At 46.7% G+C, this 21,670-nt stretch overlaps 2 protein-coding genes across 6 annotated transcripts in view; both read right to left on the bottom strand.

Annotated features, from left to right (window-relative positions):
* Positions 1–841: 841 nt before the first annotated feature.
* On the bottom strand, positions 842–8,743 carry BCAS2 (BCAS2 pre-mRNA processing factor). Its single transcript, XM_084610864.1, has 7 exons — positions 8,585–8,743; positions 6,754–6,846; positions 6,419–6,489; positions 4,334–4,495; positions 2,305–2,355; positions 1,827–1,907; positions 842–1,259 (listed from the first exon to the last, which is right to left on the bottom strand). Exons 1-7 carry the CDS (start codon positions 8,681–8,683, stop codon positions 1,133–1,135), a joined length of 684 nt encoding a protein of 227 aa, XP_084466990.1. The 5' UTR covers positions 8,684–8,743; the 3' UTR covers positions 842–1,132.
* Positions 8,744–9,492: 749 nt separating this feature from the next.
* Positions 9,493–21,670, bottom strand: part of DENND2C (DENN domain containing 2C) — a 46,000-nt gene continuing 33,822 nt past the window's right edge. For all 5 annotated transcript variants that reach the window (XM_084610978.1, XM_084610974.1, XM_084610975.1 and 2 more), the window contains exons 10-20: positions 20,192–20,301; positions 19,471–19,540; positions 18,929–19,006; positions 17,871–18,011; positions 17,301–17,449; positions 16,523–16,700; positions 15,863–15,904; positions 13,479–13,584; positions 12,570–12,809; positions 12,000–12,086; positions 9,493–11,515 (exon numbers count right to left, since the gene is read on the bottom strand). In XM_084610978.1, coding sequence (XP_084467104.1) covers positions 11,484–11,515; positions 12,000–12,086; positions 12,570–12,809; positions 13,479–13,584; positions 15,863–15,904; positions 16,523–16,700; positions 17,301–17,449; positions 17,871–18,011; positions 18,929–19,006; positions 19,471–19,540; positions 20,192–20,301 — 1,233 coding nt within the window. In that variant the 3' untranslated portion in view covers positions 9,493–11,483. The remainder of the gene's footprint in view (positions 11,516–11,999; positions 12,087–12,569; positions 12,810–13,478; positions 13,585–15,862; positions 15,905–16,522; positions 16,701–17,300; positions 17,450–17,870; positions 18,012–18,928; positions 19,007–19,470; positions 19,541–20,191; positions 20,302–21,670) is intronic.

Genomic DNA, 21,670 nt, shown 5'->3' with positions numbered 1-21,670 from the left:
AAAGCGATATTCTGACAGCTATATTTGACATCATCATCCACATGGCAAACAAAGATCTAGCCATTACACTGGAGTCTGTGACTGATACAAATAAAAATAAGGCAAGAATTTTAATCTCTTTAGAAGGCTTTAACTGTAGTAAGAATCAAATATATTTCTCTTTTTGGTTCACACATAACTGTATCCTGTTTATTACTAAGGGAAATCTACTCAGTCTGAATTCAAGATGCACACTTGCTATTAGAATATGGCCATTCATTCCTTTAGATTAAGTACATGCTCCAGTTCCTCTTACAGAATGGCCTAGTGACTTGCAATAAACTATTAACGTTAACTTTTCTTGCACTGTCACTAGTCAGGGTTGTTTCTTCCTTCTGTGCCATGATATCGTATGTGGCTGAAAAATGTTGGACAGCATTTTGCCCTTTGGGTAGTTGCAGCAAGATCTATGGCGTAATTTAAAAACTGCACCTAGAACTATGGACAGGTGCCTTATACACTGAAAAAGATAGTCTAGATGAGAGAAAGAATGAGATCAAAGCAGCAAACCCTAGATCTGCCAGACAAGCCAAAGTGCCAGGAAATGCAAACAACAGCTTTTGCAAAGACCAGCAAAAGCTCCTTCTAAAGGTCATGGAGATAGAAACCACAGCAATGAATCCACTCTCATTAGTAAATTCAAAACGTTGTCTCAAGAAAGAACTTGTTCCATCTATGGCCTTGATAATATCATGCTCTCTAATGGCTCTTATGAAATGAAACATGCGTACAAGCTTAAGGTACCTACATGAGGTTCAGTATCTGACAATGCTCAGATGTTTACAGCTATCAGAAGCCAAAGAAAGTTAGAAAGATGTTTATTTCAGGTATAAGAAATACAAAAACAATTAAATATGGTTCTGTCCAAGAACCAAAGATTCACACATGAAATCCTTGTGCATTCAGTCTATGGAGCAGGATTTTTTTTTCCTGAATCTGCTCTACCTCCTCCTAGTCTTTAAAACAAGAAACTGAACACTGATGATGGTTTTCCATCTCATTACACATGCAGATATTAGAGAGCCTAAGGACACGTGGCCTCTCCACACAAAAAAGTTGCAAATGTGCTGCAGTGAATGGCAGGGGTCAGACCTCAGAACTCTTGCTCGATGTTCTCCTTGTTGGCCTCCCCATGCTGCTGTTTAATTTGTAAGATTTCGTTTTCTAGTTGCACAATCGTTCGCTCAATCTCATAGTTTTTACTGACCAGAGACACCCACCTGGAACAGAACATATAAAAACCCAAAATTTAAATACTAATTAAGACTGTTCAGAGCAATAACTATTTCTATAATTAAAGCAAGGTAGCTGCGCCTTTGGATCAGTCCATTAGATACAAACAAGAAAGTAGTTCCTCAATATCTGATAAACTTCAGCCACTACATATGACCAACTTAAACAGAGTAAGTGATGGAACGTTCATTCTCGTTACTTGATGTTAAACCACAATGTGCAAAACCTGACACATTCAGATTCCTGACAGTTAGAAAACTAAGAGTTTTAGAAATAAAGTAAGTTCTGTAGGTGATTTCAAATTGCTAATGTGTCCTCTGCCCTCCCTATTCAGTCACTGCTTCAAGCAGCCACACTGACCAGTTAAACAACTATTACTTGCAGCTAGCGTTCCCTGATAAAAGATGCACAAGGTGATGCCAATCCTGTGAAGACATCTAACTGGGTCACCAAAAGCCTGTCGGAGGCTATCCTCTCAGAGGGAGAAAAAAACCCATGCAGAATGTGTATTTGGGGAAGAATTAGATTAAGAGAAGGAGATTTTAGACACTTACGTTGACTCCATCTCTCGTAACTTAGACCCAGCTGTGAGCTGCATGTTCTTTCGCTGCCAGTTGAGATCTTGAATGTTTTTCCTGGGAGAAAATGTTACTTGTTTAACCACACAATTGCATTCACTTTTTCTGCTCCCCTGGAAGTTTAACATTTGCTATTGTGCTTGAAATGCAACCCAGCTACTGGAAAGGATCCTGGATACCCAAATGCACAGCACCAGAAGCATGAAGCTCAGTCACAGGCATGCATATAAACTAAACCTAAGTACCACGTCTAAAGAGAAAGCGGACTGCGGACATAAAATTCACCACCTGCTGCTTCAGCACAAAACCAAAAGAAACATGACCAGACCCTCTTCTCTACAACCCTGGCAGCAGCCTAGGGATGAGTGGAGGCCTTTCTATATCGGTTATTGGGGAATTCCCATTAGAGTTCCTTCCAAGTTTGAACACAAGGATGAGAAAGGGCTGCACTTACCTCAATTTCTGTAGTTCTTTCTGCGCTTGTTCGATCATATGAACCAGGTGTCTAATAAGCAAAGATGAAAAGTGTAAAAACAGGAGAACACATTAAATTTATCAGCTCACTCAGAGCTATACAATCAGAGGGAAGCAAGGAAAAACAAAGACTGGTATGTCATTTATTTCTCCCAAATGACATAAGGGCAACATGATGGTCATACTCCCCACCCAGGCCAAGATGTCTGATATTTGCACCTCACCTTGAAGAGGCACACTGTATCTTATACAACAATTTTACAGTAACTCTGTATGATTTGGGTTGACCTGCTGGGAAACAATTAAACACATAGGCCCTAAACTGAAAAATGCACCTCAAAATACAACAGGCAAAATTACTGACAAGACTTTTTATTGATTTATCAGTGTGATGCTAAACTTTGAGCAAAAAGTCCCTTGGAAACCTGTATTTGAAAAGATAAAAATATACTCAAATTGGCACACATTATTCCCCACAATTTTCCTACTCAAATAAGAAAAATAAAGGTTAATGAATAATTTAGGACACACACATATTGAACTATGATATCCAGAGATGAAAAATTGCTGAATGTTAAAAAAAGTTTACATTTTGTTAATGTTAATAGTTTATGATCATGTATAGAGAATGAGTTGGATAGACCAGTGTAATACTTATGCTAAGGCTCTGGCCTAGTCTTTTCTTGACATGAATTTTGCCAATTTCTCTCTTAGGAAGACTTGCTTAAATGATTGTTTACAGCTGACAGGACATTTTATTTTGTTCACAGAATTTATTGGGTTGGAGGACACAGACAAGAGAAAGGTAATCAGTGCAATAAAATACACAAAACGTCATGCCAGAAAGTCCCAGTACTGGGAAAAGCAGGAGTAAGGTGACACAAAGATAATGTGGACAACATAAGTGACATACACTGAAGTTTGTGCATGCGTATTGTACGTGTTATGTAAGACATGGTGCTTAATGTTGATTGGAAGAAAGCTAATGCATATGTGATGTGGAAAGTATAAAAAAAATACAAAGTGAACGAGGACTGAAGTTGGAGAGTATCTGTCCAGAGACTGAGATGACCATCATGAAGTGGAGAAGAGCGTCCTGGTATCCTGGACTCAGTAACTTGGGACCCTACCTGTTCCATTTTATCTGTTTGTTATTTGCCACATAAATATCAGAAACTATAAGTGACAATATTTGTACATTTTCAGATAGAATCAAAGACAAAGCCTGACTAAGCATAAATTTGGATGGACTCATGCTTCAGTTTCCCACCTTACACTTCAGTTAAGGGCACAAACATCTACCAGGAATTCTCCAACCTCTTTCATTCTGTAGAACTCAGAGCTTCTCTCAGACATCTCTGTGAATGCCTCAATCCTGTCTCTGTCTAGGTTTTAACATACTCCATTCTGCAAACCACCCAGGAAGGGCTCCACAAATTAGCTTGAGAACCACTGAGGAAAGCAGATTCTGGCTGGTTCCCTTAATAGTCACTCAAGACAGATTTCACTGTAAGGTCTAAAACCCCATCCCCCTCTTCCAATCTGCCCTCTAATAAAACTAAACTTCTTCTGCAGAAAGGGAGGAGGAAGATCTGGGGACCCTGAAAAGATGGACACAAAACCAGCACATGTTGCAGCTGTCTTCTGTTGGGCTCCCTGGGCCCCATTGTATTTGGAACAGTGAGAGAGCCTGGAATATAGGATATGACTGTTAGGTGCATGGCACAAGAGAGAGGGTTGTGGCAATAGCAGGGCTACTGCAGCAGGCTATGCAACCACTTCTGTGGTCTCAATAGGAAGGGTAGAGAGAGTTCCCTTCCACCATCATCAGCATACAGACTGATCATATGAACTCTACCATGGTTCCAGGATAGGTTCTGAAGTTGTGAGAGACATTTCAATAGAATTCGGTAATTATTCTGAAGAAGTTATATGGAAAACACCTGAAAAACTGAAAATTGACACCACTTTTGTCCAGTATTTTCAGAAGAAAAGAAGGGACTACTTACTCGTTATACACTTTCCAAGCATTGCAGCCATGCTGAGACATTAACTCCAGATTCTCAATCCGAACAGCCTGATGCTCCAGCTGAGCCATTGAGTTATTAACACATTCTTGCCATGCTGTGATATCATTCTTCTGACCAGAGGAGGGAGCAGGCAGCTCATACCTGAAATAAAGCCAACCAGAAAAATGTCTCTCAACTACAATTAAGGTGGTATCATTTAGACCTTCTAGAACCAGTTTTGCTCAGAAGCACAAACTCTGACCAAGTGTCAAATCTAATGTAGAGAAAGCCATCAGCTCAGAACTAGTCATCAATACACTCCGTATGCAGAACAACTTTTATTTGCTCAATTACTATGATTTCAAATGTCTCTAGCTGAGAACTGCAGGCATATCACTAAATACCTAATCTCTCTCTACTTCTTGTCAGTCGTCTTTGCTGAAATGAGATTTTGTAATTTTCTACAGCAACATTTCTCACTGAACAGACCCAGGCAGCTCTTAAAATCATAGCAATTAAACTCCCATGGCTGGCCATGTCATCTGACTCCCAGCGCCTCCTGCACGACACCAGGTGGGCAGTACCCCAGGGTGGCCTGCCAAAGGGGGCACCATGCGCAGGGTTTGCCTGATTCCTACGCGACCTGCAGAGAGCCAGCTGGGCTGGCGGAGACAGCAGGCGGAGCAGCAGTGTCTGGATGCGGGGGACCCAAGCTGGAGGGGGGCAACTGGACAAAAAGCCGAGCCATGTGACTTCTCTAGAGCAGGGGTGCACGCCATGCCCATGGGGGCCAAGGGCACCAAAATGCAAGTTCACCCAGGGTGCCATTTTCCCTAAGGACAGCCCTGAAGTTGCCATGGAACAGCTGTTCCTCGGGTGCAGGTGGCGCTGGGAGGGAGGGAGGAGGAGTGGGGCTGGAAGAGGTGGGTGAAGGGGTAGAGTTGGGGTGGGATCTCAGGCTCAGCAGGGTGTTCAAGGGTCCGCAAAAAATTTTAAATCAAAATGAGGGTACTCAGGTTGCTAAAGTTTGAGAACTGCTGCCCTATAGTATTACTACATTTGAAACAGGCTTTCTATAAAGCAAGAACTTCACATCATGATCATATTAGATGAAGATGGGAAGGGGATTCTAAGGCCTAGAAAAGTTAGCACATGCCTAGTTGCCTTTGGATCTTCGTTACCTACTGTTTACCAGAGATAGAGTCCAAAGAGTCATGCTCAGAACCAGCCATCAAGATAGAGAAAATAGAGGAAGGAGTCTTGTAGTCCATTTTTATTTAGTAAGAAACAATGCAATGTGTAGCTATTTGTCAAAATAAATGTAATGAATGAAATACAGCCTATTACTGCTAGAAGTAGCAGCTTCCCATTTCAAATTGTCCATACATTTAACAGAGCTGGGCTGACCTATACAACAGGAAAGGTTATCTGCTGAAACTTAAGGGTGGTCAGCCTATCGTGCGTCTCAGCTGGATGTCTCTCCACTCTGGCAATCCTGAGTTTTCAATAGAGAGAGGTTGAAGCTATTTGAACTTGCCAAGAAGTCTGAGGCTCCATGGCTGCATCATCTAAAAAAAGATGTGATTTTGGCTTCTCTGTTCCTCCTGTTAGAAAACGAGACTATATGTTTTAAAGAAAAGTAGCCCTAATTAAAGCTGCAACATTTTCAACAAAACAAAGCATTATTAAAAGCAGCTGCACAAATAAGGACAGGTCTACACTTAAAATGTTGCTTTGGCACAGCTGCACCAATACAGCGGCGCCGCTGTAGCACTTAAGTGAAGACGCTCCTACGCCAATAGGAGAGTTTTTCCCCTAGTTAATCCATCTCCCCGAGAGGCAGTAGCTGTGTCAAGAGGAGAAACTCCCCCATCGACATAGCGCTGTCAACACAGAGGGTAGGTAGGTATAACTATGTCGCTTAGTTTTACCAATATGGGTCTGTACTGTAGACCTGGCCTAAGAATCGTGCACTACACAGCATCTGTCAGCGAGAGCAGGCCTGCCAGGGTCTGAAATGGTCCCATCCAGACCAGGCCTTGCCCACGTGGCTCACAGACGTCGCTTGTGCGGACTCTCACTCACCGTTTCATGCTGAGGAGCTCTATCGGCTGCCGAGCTGCCAGGCGCTCAAACTCATTCCGCATAATTTCCGTCTGTTGGTGCAGAGCAGACAGTTACCCACAGCCAAGTAGGGGGAAGGACAGTCCCAGAGTGCTCCCACCCCTGAGGGCAGGAGAGGCCGGAGCCCTGCCACGCAGTGACTGATGGCAGCAGTTTTCTTTGCACCTCAGCCCCACAGTGAGGGCACAGCTGGCCTGGGCTGCAGCAGCCTCCTGGCAGGACCCTGTAACCAGGAAACTTCAAGGCCTGGCTCTGGCTGCCCACAGCACCTCCCTGTGTGTCCAGCCCTGGCTCACCTCAAAGGCACTGTAGTCAGGCGTGGGCAGGTAGCTGAGGTAATTCTTAGTGGGCCGGTAGCGTCGCGTCTCCTCCTCTACCAGGGCCGCAGCCTAGAGAGAGCAGAGCGGAGCAGGGTCAGCGCACCGTAGGGTTACGTCCAGGTTGTCCTGGACATGACCCCTTTTGTGGTCCTCTGATCTCCATCCGTGTGTATTTCTGACATGTAAAGAAACATCCAGGATTTTTCCTTGCAGATCAGAATGCGCTGTAGGTTTTCCTCCACCAGGAGTGAGCAAGCTTTGGGACCCCGTCATTTCTCTATCCCCACAGCTTTGCGCATTGGGCGGCTGTCCCCTGTTAGTTATGGCTCTGTGTCTCCACACCCCGAATGGTCCCACCCCTGCATCACAGCTGCTGGATCCCGCCCGGCCAGGACTGCCAGGTACGCACACACCTCCCCCCCGTCCCACATTCCCCCCACCCCTCCCCTCCTCCCGGTACCCCCCCCGACCCACATTCCCCCGACCCCTCCCCTCGGTACTCCCCCCCGTCCCACATTCCCCCCACCCCTCCCCTCCCCTCGGTACCCCCCCCGACCCACATTCCCCCGACCCCTCCCCTCCCCTCGGTACCCCCCCCGACCCACATTCCCCCCACCCCGTACACCCCACCCCTCCCCCCGGTACCCCCCCGTCCCACATTCCCCTCACCCCTCCCCTCCCCACGGTACCCCGCCCGGCCAGGACTGCCAGGTACGCACACACCTCCCCCCGGTCCCACATTCCCCCCACCCCTCCCCTCCTCCCGGTACCCCCCCCGACCCACATTCCCCCGACCCCTCCTCCCGGTACCCCCCCCGACCCACATTCCCCCGACCCCTCCCCTCCCCTCCTCCCGGTACCCCCCCCGACCCACATTCCCCCGACCCCTCCCCTCGGTACTCCCCCCCGTCCCACATTCCCCCCACCCCGTACACCCCACCCCTCCCCCCGGTACCCCCCCGTCCCACATTCCCCCCACCCCTCCCCTCCCCACGGTACCCCGCCCGGCCAGGACTGCCAGGTACACACACACCTCCCCCCCGTCCCACATTCCCCCCCACCCCTCCCCTCCTCCCGGTACCCCCCCCGTCCCACATTCCCCCCACCCCTCCCCCCGGTACCCCCCCGTCCCACATTCCCCCCACCCCACCCCTCCCCTCCTCTCCTCCCGGTACCCCCCCCGACCCACATTCCCCCGACCCCTCCCCTCGGTACCCCCCCGTCCCACATTCCCCCCACCCCGTACACCCCACCCCTCCCCCCGGTACCCCCCCCCGTCCCACATTCCCCCCACCCCTCCCCTCCCCTCCTCCCGGTACCCCCCCCGTCCCACATTCCCCCCACCCCACCCCTCCCCCCGGTACCCCCCCCGTCCCACATTCCCCCACCCCTCCCCTCCCCACGGTACCCCGCCCGGCCAGGACTGCCAGGTACGCACACACCTCCCCCCCGTCCCACATTCCCCCCCACCCCTCCCCTCCCCCCGGTACCCCCCCCCGTCCCACATTCCCCCCACCCCACCCCACCCCTCCCCTCCCCTCCCCTCCTCCCGGTACCCCCCCGACCCCTCCCCTCGGTACCCCCCCGTCCCACATTCCCCCCACCCCGTACACCCCACCCCTCCCCCCGGTACCCCCCCCGTCCCACATTCCCCCCACCCCTCCTCCCGGTACCCCCCCCCGTCCCACATTCCCCCCGGTACCCCCCCGTCCCACATTCCCCCCACCTAGTCTACACTTCTCCAGGTCCCTCCCCTGTGCCCCACGACACCGGCCGTGCACCCCAGGGGGCGGGGCCCAGCACTCACCGCCTCCCGTACGCCCGGCGCCTCATAGCCCTGGTCGAAGTAGGGTAGCGCATCTACCGCTACCTCCCCGGCCACCGGCCCCGGCCCCGGCCCCGACATAGCAGCAATGACCGCGCGCTCCGCTCCGCTGCGCCTGCGCGGTGGCCCCCACACCACTGCCCTCAGGGCGCCTGCGCCAGCCCCTTGCCCTCGGCGCGCAGGCGCAGAGAGACGCGCTCCGAAGCTGCCCAACGCGCACGCGCAACCTGGAGCGCCTCATCCCGCCACTTTCCGCGCGGGCGTGACATTCGCACGCGATGTCTCCTCAGAGGCCGGGAGTTGAGGCGCTGCTGCCCCAGCCCTCCCATGCAGGGGCCGTTGCGGGCCCTCCCTCAGGGCGGGGCTGCGGACAGCAAGACTGGCCCCGTGCCCGTCGCCCCAGCGCTGGGGGGGAGGGGAGATGCACAAACGCTCTGGCGGTAGCCGGGCAGGACCTGACCCTGGTTTGTCACCTCACGGCCACAGCTTGGCTGGCAGGGTTACGCCAGGGACGAGGGAGCAGCGTAGGCAGCCCCTGAGGGCTGTAGCCGCTCTAGGCAGTTGTGCGGAAAGGCTACAGCCACAGAAGGGAGCCATGTTGACAAAGTTCCTAAACGGAGATAGGTCCCTGCCTGCAGTCACCCCCGGTCAGTTTACCCACCCCCGGGGTGCTGCCTGAGGCTGAGGAAGGGCGACTGACAAGCTGTAGGTGGCTGCAGACTCCATTTAGAACCAGCCTCCCTGCTGTAGCTCCTGCAGGCTGAACTTACCCTGGGCTAGCCCTTACCCACACAGCCACAGTAATAAGTTGCTGAGGGCTACAGAGAAACTAATTAACCACAAAAGGCCATTGTTTTAATATGTTTTATGTACTTTCACATTTAGGAACTGAACACTTGAGCTTAGATTTAATGAAGAATGAGCTTGTCAGATAACTAGTTCTGACCTAAGCAAAAGATTTAAAAGAAAGATTAAAACAGAACTGGAAAAAGTGAGTTAACACAAATCTAAAGTTTCTTGTCAAAACAAACAGCATCCCAGCATTAGAGATGCTAAAGCCTCCCCTTCAGCTCTTAACTCTAGCTACCAGGCTTTATAGGGAATTCTACTATTCAGCCACACACACCCCTAACTTACCTCAAGTCTTGGCTGCTTGTTGAGGAGAAAAAGTATCTAGGGTACAGACAGCTTATCAGGCAGCTGTTTTCAGATGTAGACAAGCTTCTAGTGAGGAACACAAGCTCATTCTGTTTATAATCCTGTAACAGGAATTGATCTCTGCTGGGTCAAACTAGTGCATGAATTCCATGGGCCAAGTCCTCCACCTAGGGCTAGTACTTTCTCTTAGCCCTTAAGTTAGAGTACCAGAGAAGACTTATCACTTCACTATTGGGAGTCACTGTATATTACACACACTCAGCATTCAGTCAGAGTCTGTTTCAGTTACATGTAAACATCTGTTTATGGGATAAAACTCCATCAGAAACGATCCTCTAACTGCAGCCAGTGGCCCACAGAGGCCTAGAGAATGGTTTGATTAAGTGGCTAAATACAATAGGGAAATATCATTAATTACTTTGAATAAATAACTGGCATAAATATATTAAATACAAACCCAGGCAACTATTGTAAACTATGTTCAAACCATCATGGGACTGAATTGCCATCACCCACTGTATCTATATTCTTCCCCCACAACAGATGCTGAGGAACCCACATTTCTCAACAGCAGAGAACTAAGACAGGGTGAGGAAAGGAAGAAATCACATTTGTCCAACTTTTTAATTCCACAGTAAAGGCACAAAGCAGCTAGAGAGAAAGTTTAGAGGAAAAAAGGATCTGTTTTTAAAATCCTTTAAAAATATCTGGCTCAGCATCTGCATCCTTGAGTGACTTTTCCTGTCATTTGCACTGATTCAATATTAAACAGTTGATTTTAATGCCAACATTTAAAGAATTACTGTGGCTCCCTATGCAAAGATGATGCCATTTTATCCCCAAAAAATGCAGTTCTGTTTTGTGGAAGTCACCCAGATCAAACTTATAGCAGTTAAGTGTATGCAATAAGGTAAAGGACAAGCATATTCCATGTGTCTGTGTGAAGGGTGAGGAGCACTGGGCAGTGTGAAATCAGAGTATAGGTCAAATCAACAAAAAATAAGCTGACATTTCCACTTGGTTTTCAAAAACGTAAAGCTTTGTGATAAACAGCTGGGATGTCCAAATTACATTGAATGAAGCTATTTCTGAGTTCAGATCAACCAACAAAGAATATGTAGGTGCTATCAAAACCATACACCATGCATATGGTAGCGCACTCGAAGGAGAGACAGCAAAAGGGAACCGAACAGCAGCCAGAGCAATTCTTCCAGCTCCTAAGGCAGCCCCGTGAACCCTCTCTGTGTGCTAGTATTCACACAGCATGACCAACAGCCCTGTCTCATGATTACATTAGCTTAGTCCTTAAATGCTGTATTGGTTTTAACCAAACAGAAAACTTTTCCTAAAGAATGGCTCATCAGGCCAAGCAGCAAAAGTATGGAGTCTGAAGCTTCACAAAGAAAAAAGCTCCCCTTTAAAATTCCCCATCTCTGGGGATGAGGTGATTAGCGTCTCCAGCATCAAGTTCTCCACCTGCGTCCATTTCCAGTTTGCCTCTACAACACTCCAGTGAAACCAGGCACATGAAGTTGAAGGATTGTACTCAGTTTTTTGTTTCCATTTTCTCCCAGTATTTGAGCTTTCCATGGACTGAGCTGCAGCCCAATCCGTACATCTGATACACCATTTGGACAAGGTGGCAGCATTTGTATACAAAACTCCTCTTTGTGTCCAAGTGATGAATACATCCCTCTTCATCAGTGTTTCAGCACTTGTGTTTTCACTTCCTTTGAAGAAATTTCATTTTACTTCCTACAGAGAAAAGCAAAGACAAATTAGAATCTGAAGAGGCTCCAGAATCAGAAGTAAATTAAACACAATGTCTTAAGTTTCAAAAGCATGAAACCATCTTGGCTAACAGAATCATAGTTTGAGATGGAAATGACTTAAGGCTCTTTAGTTCATTCTCAGCCAATGCAGGATTGTTCCCTAATGCTTCATCTGGCCCTGTTTTACATGTCTTCAGGGATGGGGCTACCACCATTTATTTTAGCCCAAGATTTCTCAACATCCCTGTTGAGAAGTACCAAGTGTCACTGGCAGGGGATAGATTTGTAAAGAAATGAGTTGCAGCTCATTTTGAGTATTCTGGGGAATTTGCAGCACCTGAGAAAAGTAAAAGACTATGCAAGGTAGAAAATGTGCTCCCCTTTTGGCCACATTCTACCTGCTCAGTGGACACCTTTATATGCAGGCTCAACAACTGACCTGGCCAACAACAAAACCAAACATTTACCCAGACTGCGAAGAATTTTGTTCATCCCGCTTGGTTCAGTCTCTGGAATGGTCTCCAAATACTCCAAGGCACGGACCTCAAACAGGCCTAGGGAAGAAAAATATCATTTAGCCACTTGAGCTGCAATGTGCAAAGAAATGGAACAAGCTACACCATTGATAACAAAAAGCATAATCTATTAGAGCCCCATCTTGCAGGAACAAACTCCTGCTAAAGTAATGTACTTAGGCCCAAAAAGGAGATTCTGCTTTCCATTTGAGAAATATGTTGGCTTAGTAGAGATAATTTCTGTTTGAAAATGAGAAGGGTTAAAAGCTATCAGCACCTTTCAGAGCCCAGTAGCTCCTGCATTACACGGCCAAAGTGCCAAGAGGGCAGATGGCAAGCACAGAGCTTGGATACTTACTATGATTAGGATCCCTCAGTCTCTTCTGAACCAGCTTCTAAGGATTTTAAATCATACAGGAGTATCCTTTCAGGGTCACACTGATATATACATTTCTCATTTTATACAAAAGTGACTTGTGCACCAGAACATTAAGAGGAAGCAGCGGGAATTGCAGGTCTCACCTTTGACCCCACTCTTACGGAGTTCCCGATCCTGTATGAATCCTGCAAACATCTGTGTTTCCATGAACAGGTCCAGGAAATGGCGCACATTGCGGGAGGTGTGGGACTTTCGGAATGGGTCTCGCTGGAACACCCGCTCTCCTTTCTCTGTGACGTTCATGTGCAAGGAGTAATGTCCCACAATCTCCACAAAGAACTGTACAAAGGCCTCAGAGACCAGGGAGTTCAGAGTTACATCACCTACCAGAAGGACACAAAAGTCATTATTTCACACTGCAGTAGTCTCCTGGGAGAATATCTCCTTCACTCTTCCTAAAAGCCCACCAGAGTAACAGCCATCCTTCTGGCTCAATAGGGCTAGAAGGGTCACCACCATTATAATGGGTGGTAACATATAGGAATTGCACCAGACACACAAATTGGTATCAGAACTTAATTTGAGTGATTACTTAGTACAGACCTGCTGATGAACTTGCCTGGAATGATTCACTGCTTTGTAAAGCACTTTTGAGATAAGCGAGTTTAAAAGCTACTGTATAAAACTCTGATTCTGCACATAATGTGTCAGACTACACTCTGAAGTACAGCAACTCTCTCATTTGTGTTTAATGAAGAGGACCTATTGACGTGCCTTGAGTAAAAAGGGTTACACAAACCCAAAACTACCACCAAGAGAACAAGCGCTGTCTCACATGGATCAGGCAAATCTAGGGCACTGCATTTCTCATTCTGCCTTTTTATAATACACCCAAATGGAAAAGCTTCTCTCAGTGAGATCACATGGAAATAACTTGTTAGCATGTGGCCCCAGCCACTTTCCAACATTTATCTCTAATTTGCATGTTCTCTCATCTAGGCCAGAGCAATCTCTCAGGCTTCCATATAGTGCAAACACTTTGGTACAATCACCTTGTGTGTAAATCTGCTCCTGAGACAAAATTTCATTTCGTTCCTCCAAAATCTGTCCAAGCGCGGCCTGGAGTTTATGAGGTAGGATCTCATCCTCGTCTGATACCTAAACAAAGAGAGATGGCTCTTATGGCACATGAATTACATCTCACATCATCAATACACAGACTTGCCCATGTCGAACAGAGAAAGAGATTCTGGTGATATGCTAGTTTAAGTGATCATATCTGAGTTACTCTATGGAATGGTGTCCACATGCACTGACAGCATAGAATGTGCCCCTTGTGGCCACAAAAATGAAAACATGACAAGCAAATATAAACATTTAAACCAGATACTTAAAGCAGCTAAATTCAAATTCCCATATTACAAATACTCTATACAAAACAAGACTTTCACGTCTGACACACCCAGTATGCAGACCAAACTCTGAACATGTCCATGATAAAACACCAAACAAAATTTATTGTGGAGAAAGAGCAAATTACAACGTCAGTCTTGGTGAGGCACTAATCCTTTAATACCTGTGTCTATCAGACTCCATGTGCTGGCTGCAATGCAAAGTAGAACAGTGAGTCAAAGAGAATTCTCAATTGGGAAAAAAGGCAATAAGATCATATCAGTACCACAACGGAAATGGAACTGTTTCAGCAAGGACATTTATAGTCTCTGTAGGACTTTATAAGACTAAGCCAAAGAAAAAATGTCCAATATTGTCCTGTGAACCAAGTATGACGGAGATCAGGAAAGTCATTTAAACCTATCTGCCTCAGTTTCCCCTTCTGTTGGGGATAATACAGAGTTGCCTCCCAGGGTGTCAAAATGCTTAGCTAAATTAGTATGGCACTAAAGTGTGAAGTACTAGTGAAGTGATATTATTTGAAAAAGAACTATAATTAAGTAGAATATTAAATCATCCAGCATTCTAAAATTAACAAAACAGCTCAGAGAATTCACTATGACCACTAGCCCCAAACATAAGGCTTTATTTCTACTTAGGGAATTGTTACACACACACTAAACAATACTCTAAAATGTATATACAGCAACTCTCATTTGAGGATCTCAAAGCATTTTTCAAACAAGAGAGAATATTTGAGACTAGCATAAAATCCCAAGTGAACAGTGGTGTTTTTTCAAAAAAAACCCAAATCTTGGAAACAAACTGATTAGACAATAAGAATAGAAACCTTGTGGAGAACAAATGCCCAGAATAGAAGGGAGGCCAAAACACAGGCAGGAAAATTGTGCTGTTGGGAAACAATTACACATCTAGGCCCTAAATGGAATAAAGCCCCTCAAAATGCAATTGGCAAAATTACTGACAAGGCTTTTTAATGACTTTAAAGTGTAATGCTAAACTATGAGAAAAAGGTCCCCTAAAAACTCATGTTTGGAAAAGATAAGGATATGTTGATATTAAGATCATATTGTTCCCCATAACTTTCCTACTCAAGTAAAAAATAAAGGTTATGTTAATGAATAATTTAGGATTCATATATACTTAATTGTAAAATTAAACTATGAAGAAAATTGCTGAATGATAGAAAATAAAGGGTTACATTTTGTTAGTTTAATGTTGATGTACTGTTAATGATTTATAACAGAATGGAAAACAAAACAAATTATGAAAGTTTGGGTAAATGTGTAACTGGCTATATATAAAGTTAAATAGTGTTGATTGAAGGAAAGCTAATGAAAATGTAATGTGTAAAGATATAAGAAACCAAGTGAACGAAGGCTCAAACTGGAGAACACCAGTCCAGAAATTGAGATGACCATCATGAAGTGTAGAAGAGCTTCCTGGTACCCTGGAACTCAGTAGCTGGACTCCTGCCTGTTCCGTCTTTTCTGTTGACTATCTGTTTTTTATACATACATGTGATCAAAAATTAGAACTGACAGTATTCTGTTTGAAAATGTATAAAGGGAAAAACTGATTAAGCCTAAATTGGGTGGACTCATACCTCTGTTTCCAACCATCTTATTCCACATCAGAATCTCAGCTGCCTTACCTTGAACAGAAGACCAGAGTGAGGTCAAAGCAACACAGAAGCCTAGTTTTCTTCCTCCACATAGAGGAAGCACTTACAGATATCTGGGCCAGCCTTAAGCTTAAGCCAAGTAAGTAGTACCTTGATTCTTGAGGGTTATGTATCCCATGCAAACTCTGGAACTTGCAGGCCAGTACCATCTCCCTCTAACAGAGGATCAGAAGAAAGGCACCACTTTGTCCTGTCCTTGGAGCCCTGCAGATCTAGGTCTGTTTGGCCTGGTACTTGGTTGGGTTTCTTGCACATATTTATCCTGTGATGCCCTATGGAGTGACCCTTTGCCCTACATGCTGGGCAGCCATCGGTCATTGGAAAGGTTATTTTACTCACCTGTTGCAGAAAGTTGTCAGCACAAAGATCAACAATCAGTACCTGGGGAAAGAGGAGCAGACATTAACCATTATTATGCCTAGCTCAACTATGCAGCTATAGAGAGAAAAGCACCAGTCACAGCACCACGCAAGCCACACATTTTACACAAATGTATCCAGTCTTTCAAAACAGTGAAAATTATGGAATTTAGGGCATGGCTACACTGGAAACTTCAAAGTGCTGTCGCGGGACCGCTCCCGCAGCAGCGCTTTGAAGTGTGAGCATGGTCACGCATGAGCACTGGGAGAGAGCTCTCCCAGCACTCCTGGTAATCCACCTCCACGATGGGATTAGCTCCCAGCGCTTGGAGCCTGTCTACACTAGCGCTTTAAAGTGCTCAGACTTGCTGCACTCAGGGGGGTGATTTTTCACACCCCTGAGCCAGCAAGTTTGAGTGCTATAAAATGTAAGTGTAGACAAGCCCTTAGAAAATAAAAGCCTGCAGAACATCAATTAGTGGCTGGCAAGTCACCTACAGATTCTGTGTGCACCATATTAAGGGAGAATTTAGTATGTTCGCAAAATAAAACAAGCCACAGAATTCCTCCCACATGGTTGGCAGGCCAGCAGCATCTGAACTACCCCTTGCATTTCCTCTGTAACATCCCCAAGTCTCACCTCTTCTATGGGCAGGTCCTGGAGCTGCGGCAAGGAGCAAGAAAGAATGCCAATAAGGAATGGGGTTGGCGAGCAGACAATATCTATCATGGATGCTGGTAGAACAGGAATGTAGGTGTGTTGCCAGGTGAAAGGGTAAAGTGTTGCTACCACAGCATGGCCACATTTAGACAAGGTGCTAGAGGGAGAGAAAAAACACAATAAATTGTCAGCACATTAAATAGTGAGATCCCAGCTACAGAGTTAAGTGACAAGTGCCCAGTACTCAGGGAAAATGTAATTCACACACACCAGGACTGAGAAGGAGCCCAAGGTCTCCATTTATATAGTCACTTATTCACATCCTGCTCTTCAAAGGGAGCTGGGGAACAGAAGCAGCATACACAGCTGTCAGATAAAGTCTATCTTGCTAGGTCACATACTAAATGCTCCCTTGTCTCCTTTTGAAGTGCACCATTTAGACTCAACTTCTGATCCAGCTTTTAACAGATCTGCAGTTAAAACTCAGGTTAAATTTTCATGTGCAGAATGAAAACAGTCTTGACTGACTGTCCATATGCATGGGGCCCAGGGCAGCCTGAAGATCCTACATCCAGATGCCTAGAGCCTTGGGCAACTTGTGCACTATTAAGCTCTTAGCACACACAGGGCCCCAAGCAGCTCTTAAAAGGCAACTGTTTGAAAGAAATAAAACATTAATTTGTTCAGGAAAAAAGGCACAGAAGCAGAAGGAAACATGAAACTTCTTAAAGCAAGATGTGTTTGACTCATTTCTCACCTCAGATTGTCCGCAACAAAGATCACCCTCCTTTCCAGCAGGAGAGAGGCACACACCCGGATCAGATGGCAGACACTAAGGCACTTAAACAAGCGCTCGAAATCCACATGTTCCAGCCGGGAATCCAACGGACGGCAGAGTTCAATGACCTGAAAGCAGAGCAGAGATGCAAGGAGTCAGAGATGCACAGTGAGACTGCAATGCAGAGACAGACCTGGGGATTTGGAAATGTGTCTGAAAACGAAACAATGGATGCTCTACAAAAAGTGGGATGCAAAGGCTCACGAGTATCATATGCGCTGTCTCACTCTTGGAGAGTGGCGCAAGGTTCTGAACTCACCCCTTCTCTATAAGTCTCAAGATTCATTTCTATTGTAGTTTACATTCTTGGCAGCAAAGTTGTCTCCAGTGACTTGTGTGGAGACTTTAGGAAACAATCCTCACTCTGAGAAATCTACAGCCAGCACTGCACAACAGCAAACTGGTCAAGCACCACTATACCAGCCACACACAGTCACCTTATATAGACAGCAACCCACATCCGCAGCCAAGTCCTGATTTCACAGTTACCTCATTTCCTGCTCCTGGCAGGAAGCTCTTCACAGTGATTGTGCGTCCGGGGGCAGGGAAAGGGGCCTCCATGACACTGCGCATGAACGGGTGCACCAAGGCTGGGGACATCTCTCGCCTCTTCTCAACCTCATCCAGAATCTGCAAGAAAAGTCTCCGGTTGTTGTATTGTCATTGCAGCACAAGACAGAACTAGGGGTGAAATATCTCTAGATGTGTGACCACAAACTGCAGCTCCAATAATCAGGGCTCTAATCCAGATTTAGACCTTGACTTTCACCTTGGGGAGGGCTCCTGCACAGATGCGTCACATAGGGACATCAAAACGCAAGCAGAGAGTGGGCAACGTTAAAAAAATCAGCTGGTGATACCATTAACAGAAGCAAGGAACTGGCTCTGGGGGCCCCAGCATGGTCAATAAATCTCATTACATTGCTGAGAATTCCCATCATAGGTGGGACATGCCCACTTCAGGAATAAAACTGCTGTTGGAATTTAATGGGCTGATTTCCAGCAGTGTCAAATACTGACTTCACTGACTCCCACTGACTTCAGTTTTGAGACATCCCTTTTACACCCCTTCAGAATCTCCTCAGAATATCGGATTCCTCCCAGACAGGCATATAGTGGTCACAGATATTTAGTTACAGAGCTGTGAAACCAATCAGAATAGAATCACTGACATGGAGGCTAACTGGTATTTGCACACCCCATGGGCATGTAAGTAGGAATGAAGAGATGACATGAAGAGAGGAGACACAAAGGCTTCACATCAGGAACCCTCTCCCAAGTGTGAAGTGGATTTGGCTGTGGAATGGTCTCCCAAGTGCTGGAGTCATTTAAACTGGGCTAGACAAAGCACTTGGGTAACATGCAGCAGGGAACCAACCTGCCCAGGGTCAAGGTTACTATTGTCAGATGCGGCAATGCTATTAGAGGCTGCACTGCAGCAACTCAGCTGTTTCCTGGAGCTCTCCAACAGTCAGAAAAGCATGCTGAGAGGCACAGGCCGGACTGATGCGGCAGGTTGTAGCACGTGGGGTAGGCTTCTCACTCACCTTGGAGAAGAGGTTGAAGCAGCCCAGGCGGCTCACCATGCAGTACACCTCTGGGAGCCGCTTCCCTTTCCCTTCTGGCTACAAGGCAAGGGGAACGCAGAGAGTTACACCTGGAGCAGAGCAAGGGAAGCAAGGCAACAAATGCTCATGCCAGCCTTGAAGGATATTGAAGCCTCCCAACGTATTCAGCCCATGTGACTGAATTCCACACTGAGTGCTTTCCACTACAAATCCCTCTGCACTCAGTTAGAAACTCAAGGGGAGTAATGAGTCCCAAAAACTGGCTCTTGCACACACCACCCCCATTCATTCTAGGCATTGTGTGCCATGGGGTACGGACAACACCACGCACCTTCCCTCTGCACTGCTGCTCTACTCTGTCTGAGAGGGCTGGTAACCCCAGAACCCACATTAAGAGCAATGCGGCTCATACCTAGCCAACAAGCTGCTGCTGATCCAGGTCCTAGCTGGACTGCAAAACCCTCCACCCCCATCAGTGTGGACCCTCTCTATGGCAGCATGTCTCACAAACAGCTGCTTACCAAGAGCTTCTTGCAGTAACCGAACCAGCGGCTGCCATCCTCGCCTGTCAGCACGAAGGAAAAGGTTTCACTGAGGAACCCAAGAACAGAAAGAGTCAGACTCACCATGCAATTCACTGACTGTGGAGGAGGGGGACTCGCAGGGGAGCAGGTCAATCGGGGGCTGAAGTAATGTGGAGTAAGTGCAACACCCCACACCCCATCTGCAGCCCTTTGATCTCAATGTGGGAGACCTAGAAGCTGCTCCCTGGCTTCGGACTCCTTCCCTCCCACACATAGGGGGCCAGGATGCCTGTAAGCTGCAGAAGATTCCTCATCAGGATGCTGTCTCCAAGCTCCTCCACTCTGCCAAGCACCAAAAGCAGCAGCCACTGCAGGCAGGAACTAACCTCAGGACAGTGCTGCAGACTCTACATAAGGTAGAGGCTCTGCTGGGAATAGCAGGAATGGGGATGAGTGGAGAGATGGCCCTGCATGGGGTGGCGGGGACCACCCCTGCACCTTATCCTCCCCTAACTCTCTCGATTTTGGGATCAAAACCTCCAGTGAGTTCCCCTTCCCTTGGCTTATCTCTTCAGTTTCATCTTGATTAAGCTACAGCCACCTAGGCTTTGCCGAGGGGCTGGTAGATTCCTATGCACCCAGCACCGGCATCACGTCTTTCTCGATTACTTCATTGGGAACTCAGAAACCAGTATCTAATCACAACACAAGCTTTTACCTTTTGAGCTCTGATGTTGGAAGCCAGGCTTTGGGATCTGGAAAGCAGAACCTGGGGATGACCTTTAGCCTCTCCTCGGTATCCTTTGACTGCCTGAAAGGATGCTCGGGCTGGGAAAGGTAACACATGCCTGTTATACAGGGCAACTCTCCCAGGATCTCAGAACAATGGTGGCAGCATTCACTGTAATAGGTATAGTCTCCACCCTGCAGCAGGGGCTTGTGTGCATCAACCCCAAAAGCCTGATGTAGGGACTGCAGGAGAATATACTCTGGCTACACCAAATTCCCAGCTTCCTCTCATATTGCTCCATGCAACTCAAAGCACAGAGCCCCAGTGCAGCCTTGACAACAGATTCAGCCCAGGTCTCTTACGGGTCTGGTACGTACTTATTTATCATTAGACCGTTTTGATGCTCAGCTCCACAAAGAGAAAAGCTAATTCCTGGTCCCATGTTTCCAACCGAACAACAGACTTTTTTGCTACATCCTGTGCCTACTAGATTTAGCTGAGGATATAGTTTAGTGGCATTTCCCAGCTTATAATAGAATAAAGCTGGGAGAGCTCCCCCGGTGATCACTGCAGGGTGAGACTGTCCCACTCAGTCCTCTTGAGAGGAGATGCCATGATACTAATAGAACAGAAATATCTTCTCAAGGTTACGCTTGTATGTCTAATAGGCGGGGATCCCAGCTTGCACAGTAAGGAGAGTATATCCCTCCTATGGTCTGTTACAAAGGGAGGGAAGGGAGAAAGGTTTCGTGCATCATTAAGAGATAAGAAGGGCACAAATTCTTTGACATCAGGTACTGCAGTTACCTCCACTCAGCCCGAGTCAAAGTCCTTCAGAGAGAACAGGAGCACTTCCACCTTCAGAACTGCTCAGGAAGGACAGAGTGGGGGTCATTTAGCGCTTCCCTGTGGGACCACTGACTCAGCTGCATTTGGAGTAAGGGATTCAACCACTTATGGGAAACAGCAGAGAAAAAGATCATATGGTCTTTTCCAAGGAACGCAAGTCATATTTGGGAGTCACACTTTCAATCACTACACAGTCCAATGGGAACCTCAACATCACTTCAAGTGTTACAAGATGAGACAGGTTAGAAAGGTAACATGGATGGTCTCCAAAGGATGCCCGTTGCACAGGAGTTTTTCTGGCCCTAGACATCGGAAGAGGGGGACAGGCAGATTACTTGGGAGCAATGCTATTTTTAGAGTCAAGACTAATCTGTAATCACAGCACCCAAGGTATAATCAGTGCTCCCTAATTACTGGTATGATATTTCCTCATGAATCCCAGCATGAAAGATCCTCCTGTGTAAATCTGGTTGCATTCAACAAAATATTCTAAATCAGGCAAAGAGTAAACAGACATTGAGAAAATCTTTAGTTTTGTCAGTATCATCATAAAACCAGGCCAACAGCCATGTGGTGCAGACTGGAACTGATCCACTGAAGAGATGCAGTAGGGAAGGA

This window comes from Lepidochelys olivacea, assembly GCF_965140295.1.
Source record: "Lepidochelys olivacea isolate rLepOli2 genome assembly, chromosome: 21".
Taxonomy (NCBI): Eukaryota; Metazoa; Chordata; order Testudines; family Cheloniidae; genus Lepidochelys; species Lepidochelys olivacea.
This window is presented reverse-complemented; position numbering and strand designations above follow the sequence as displayed.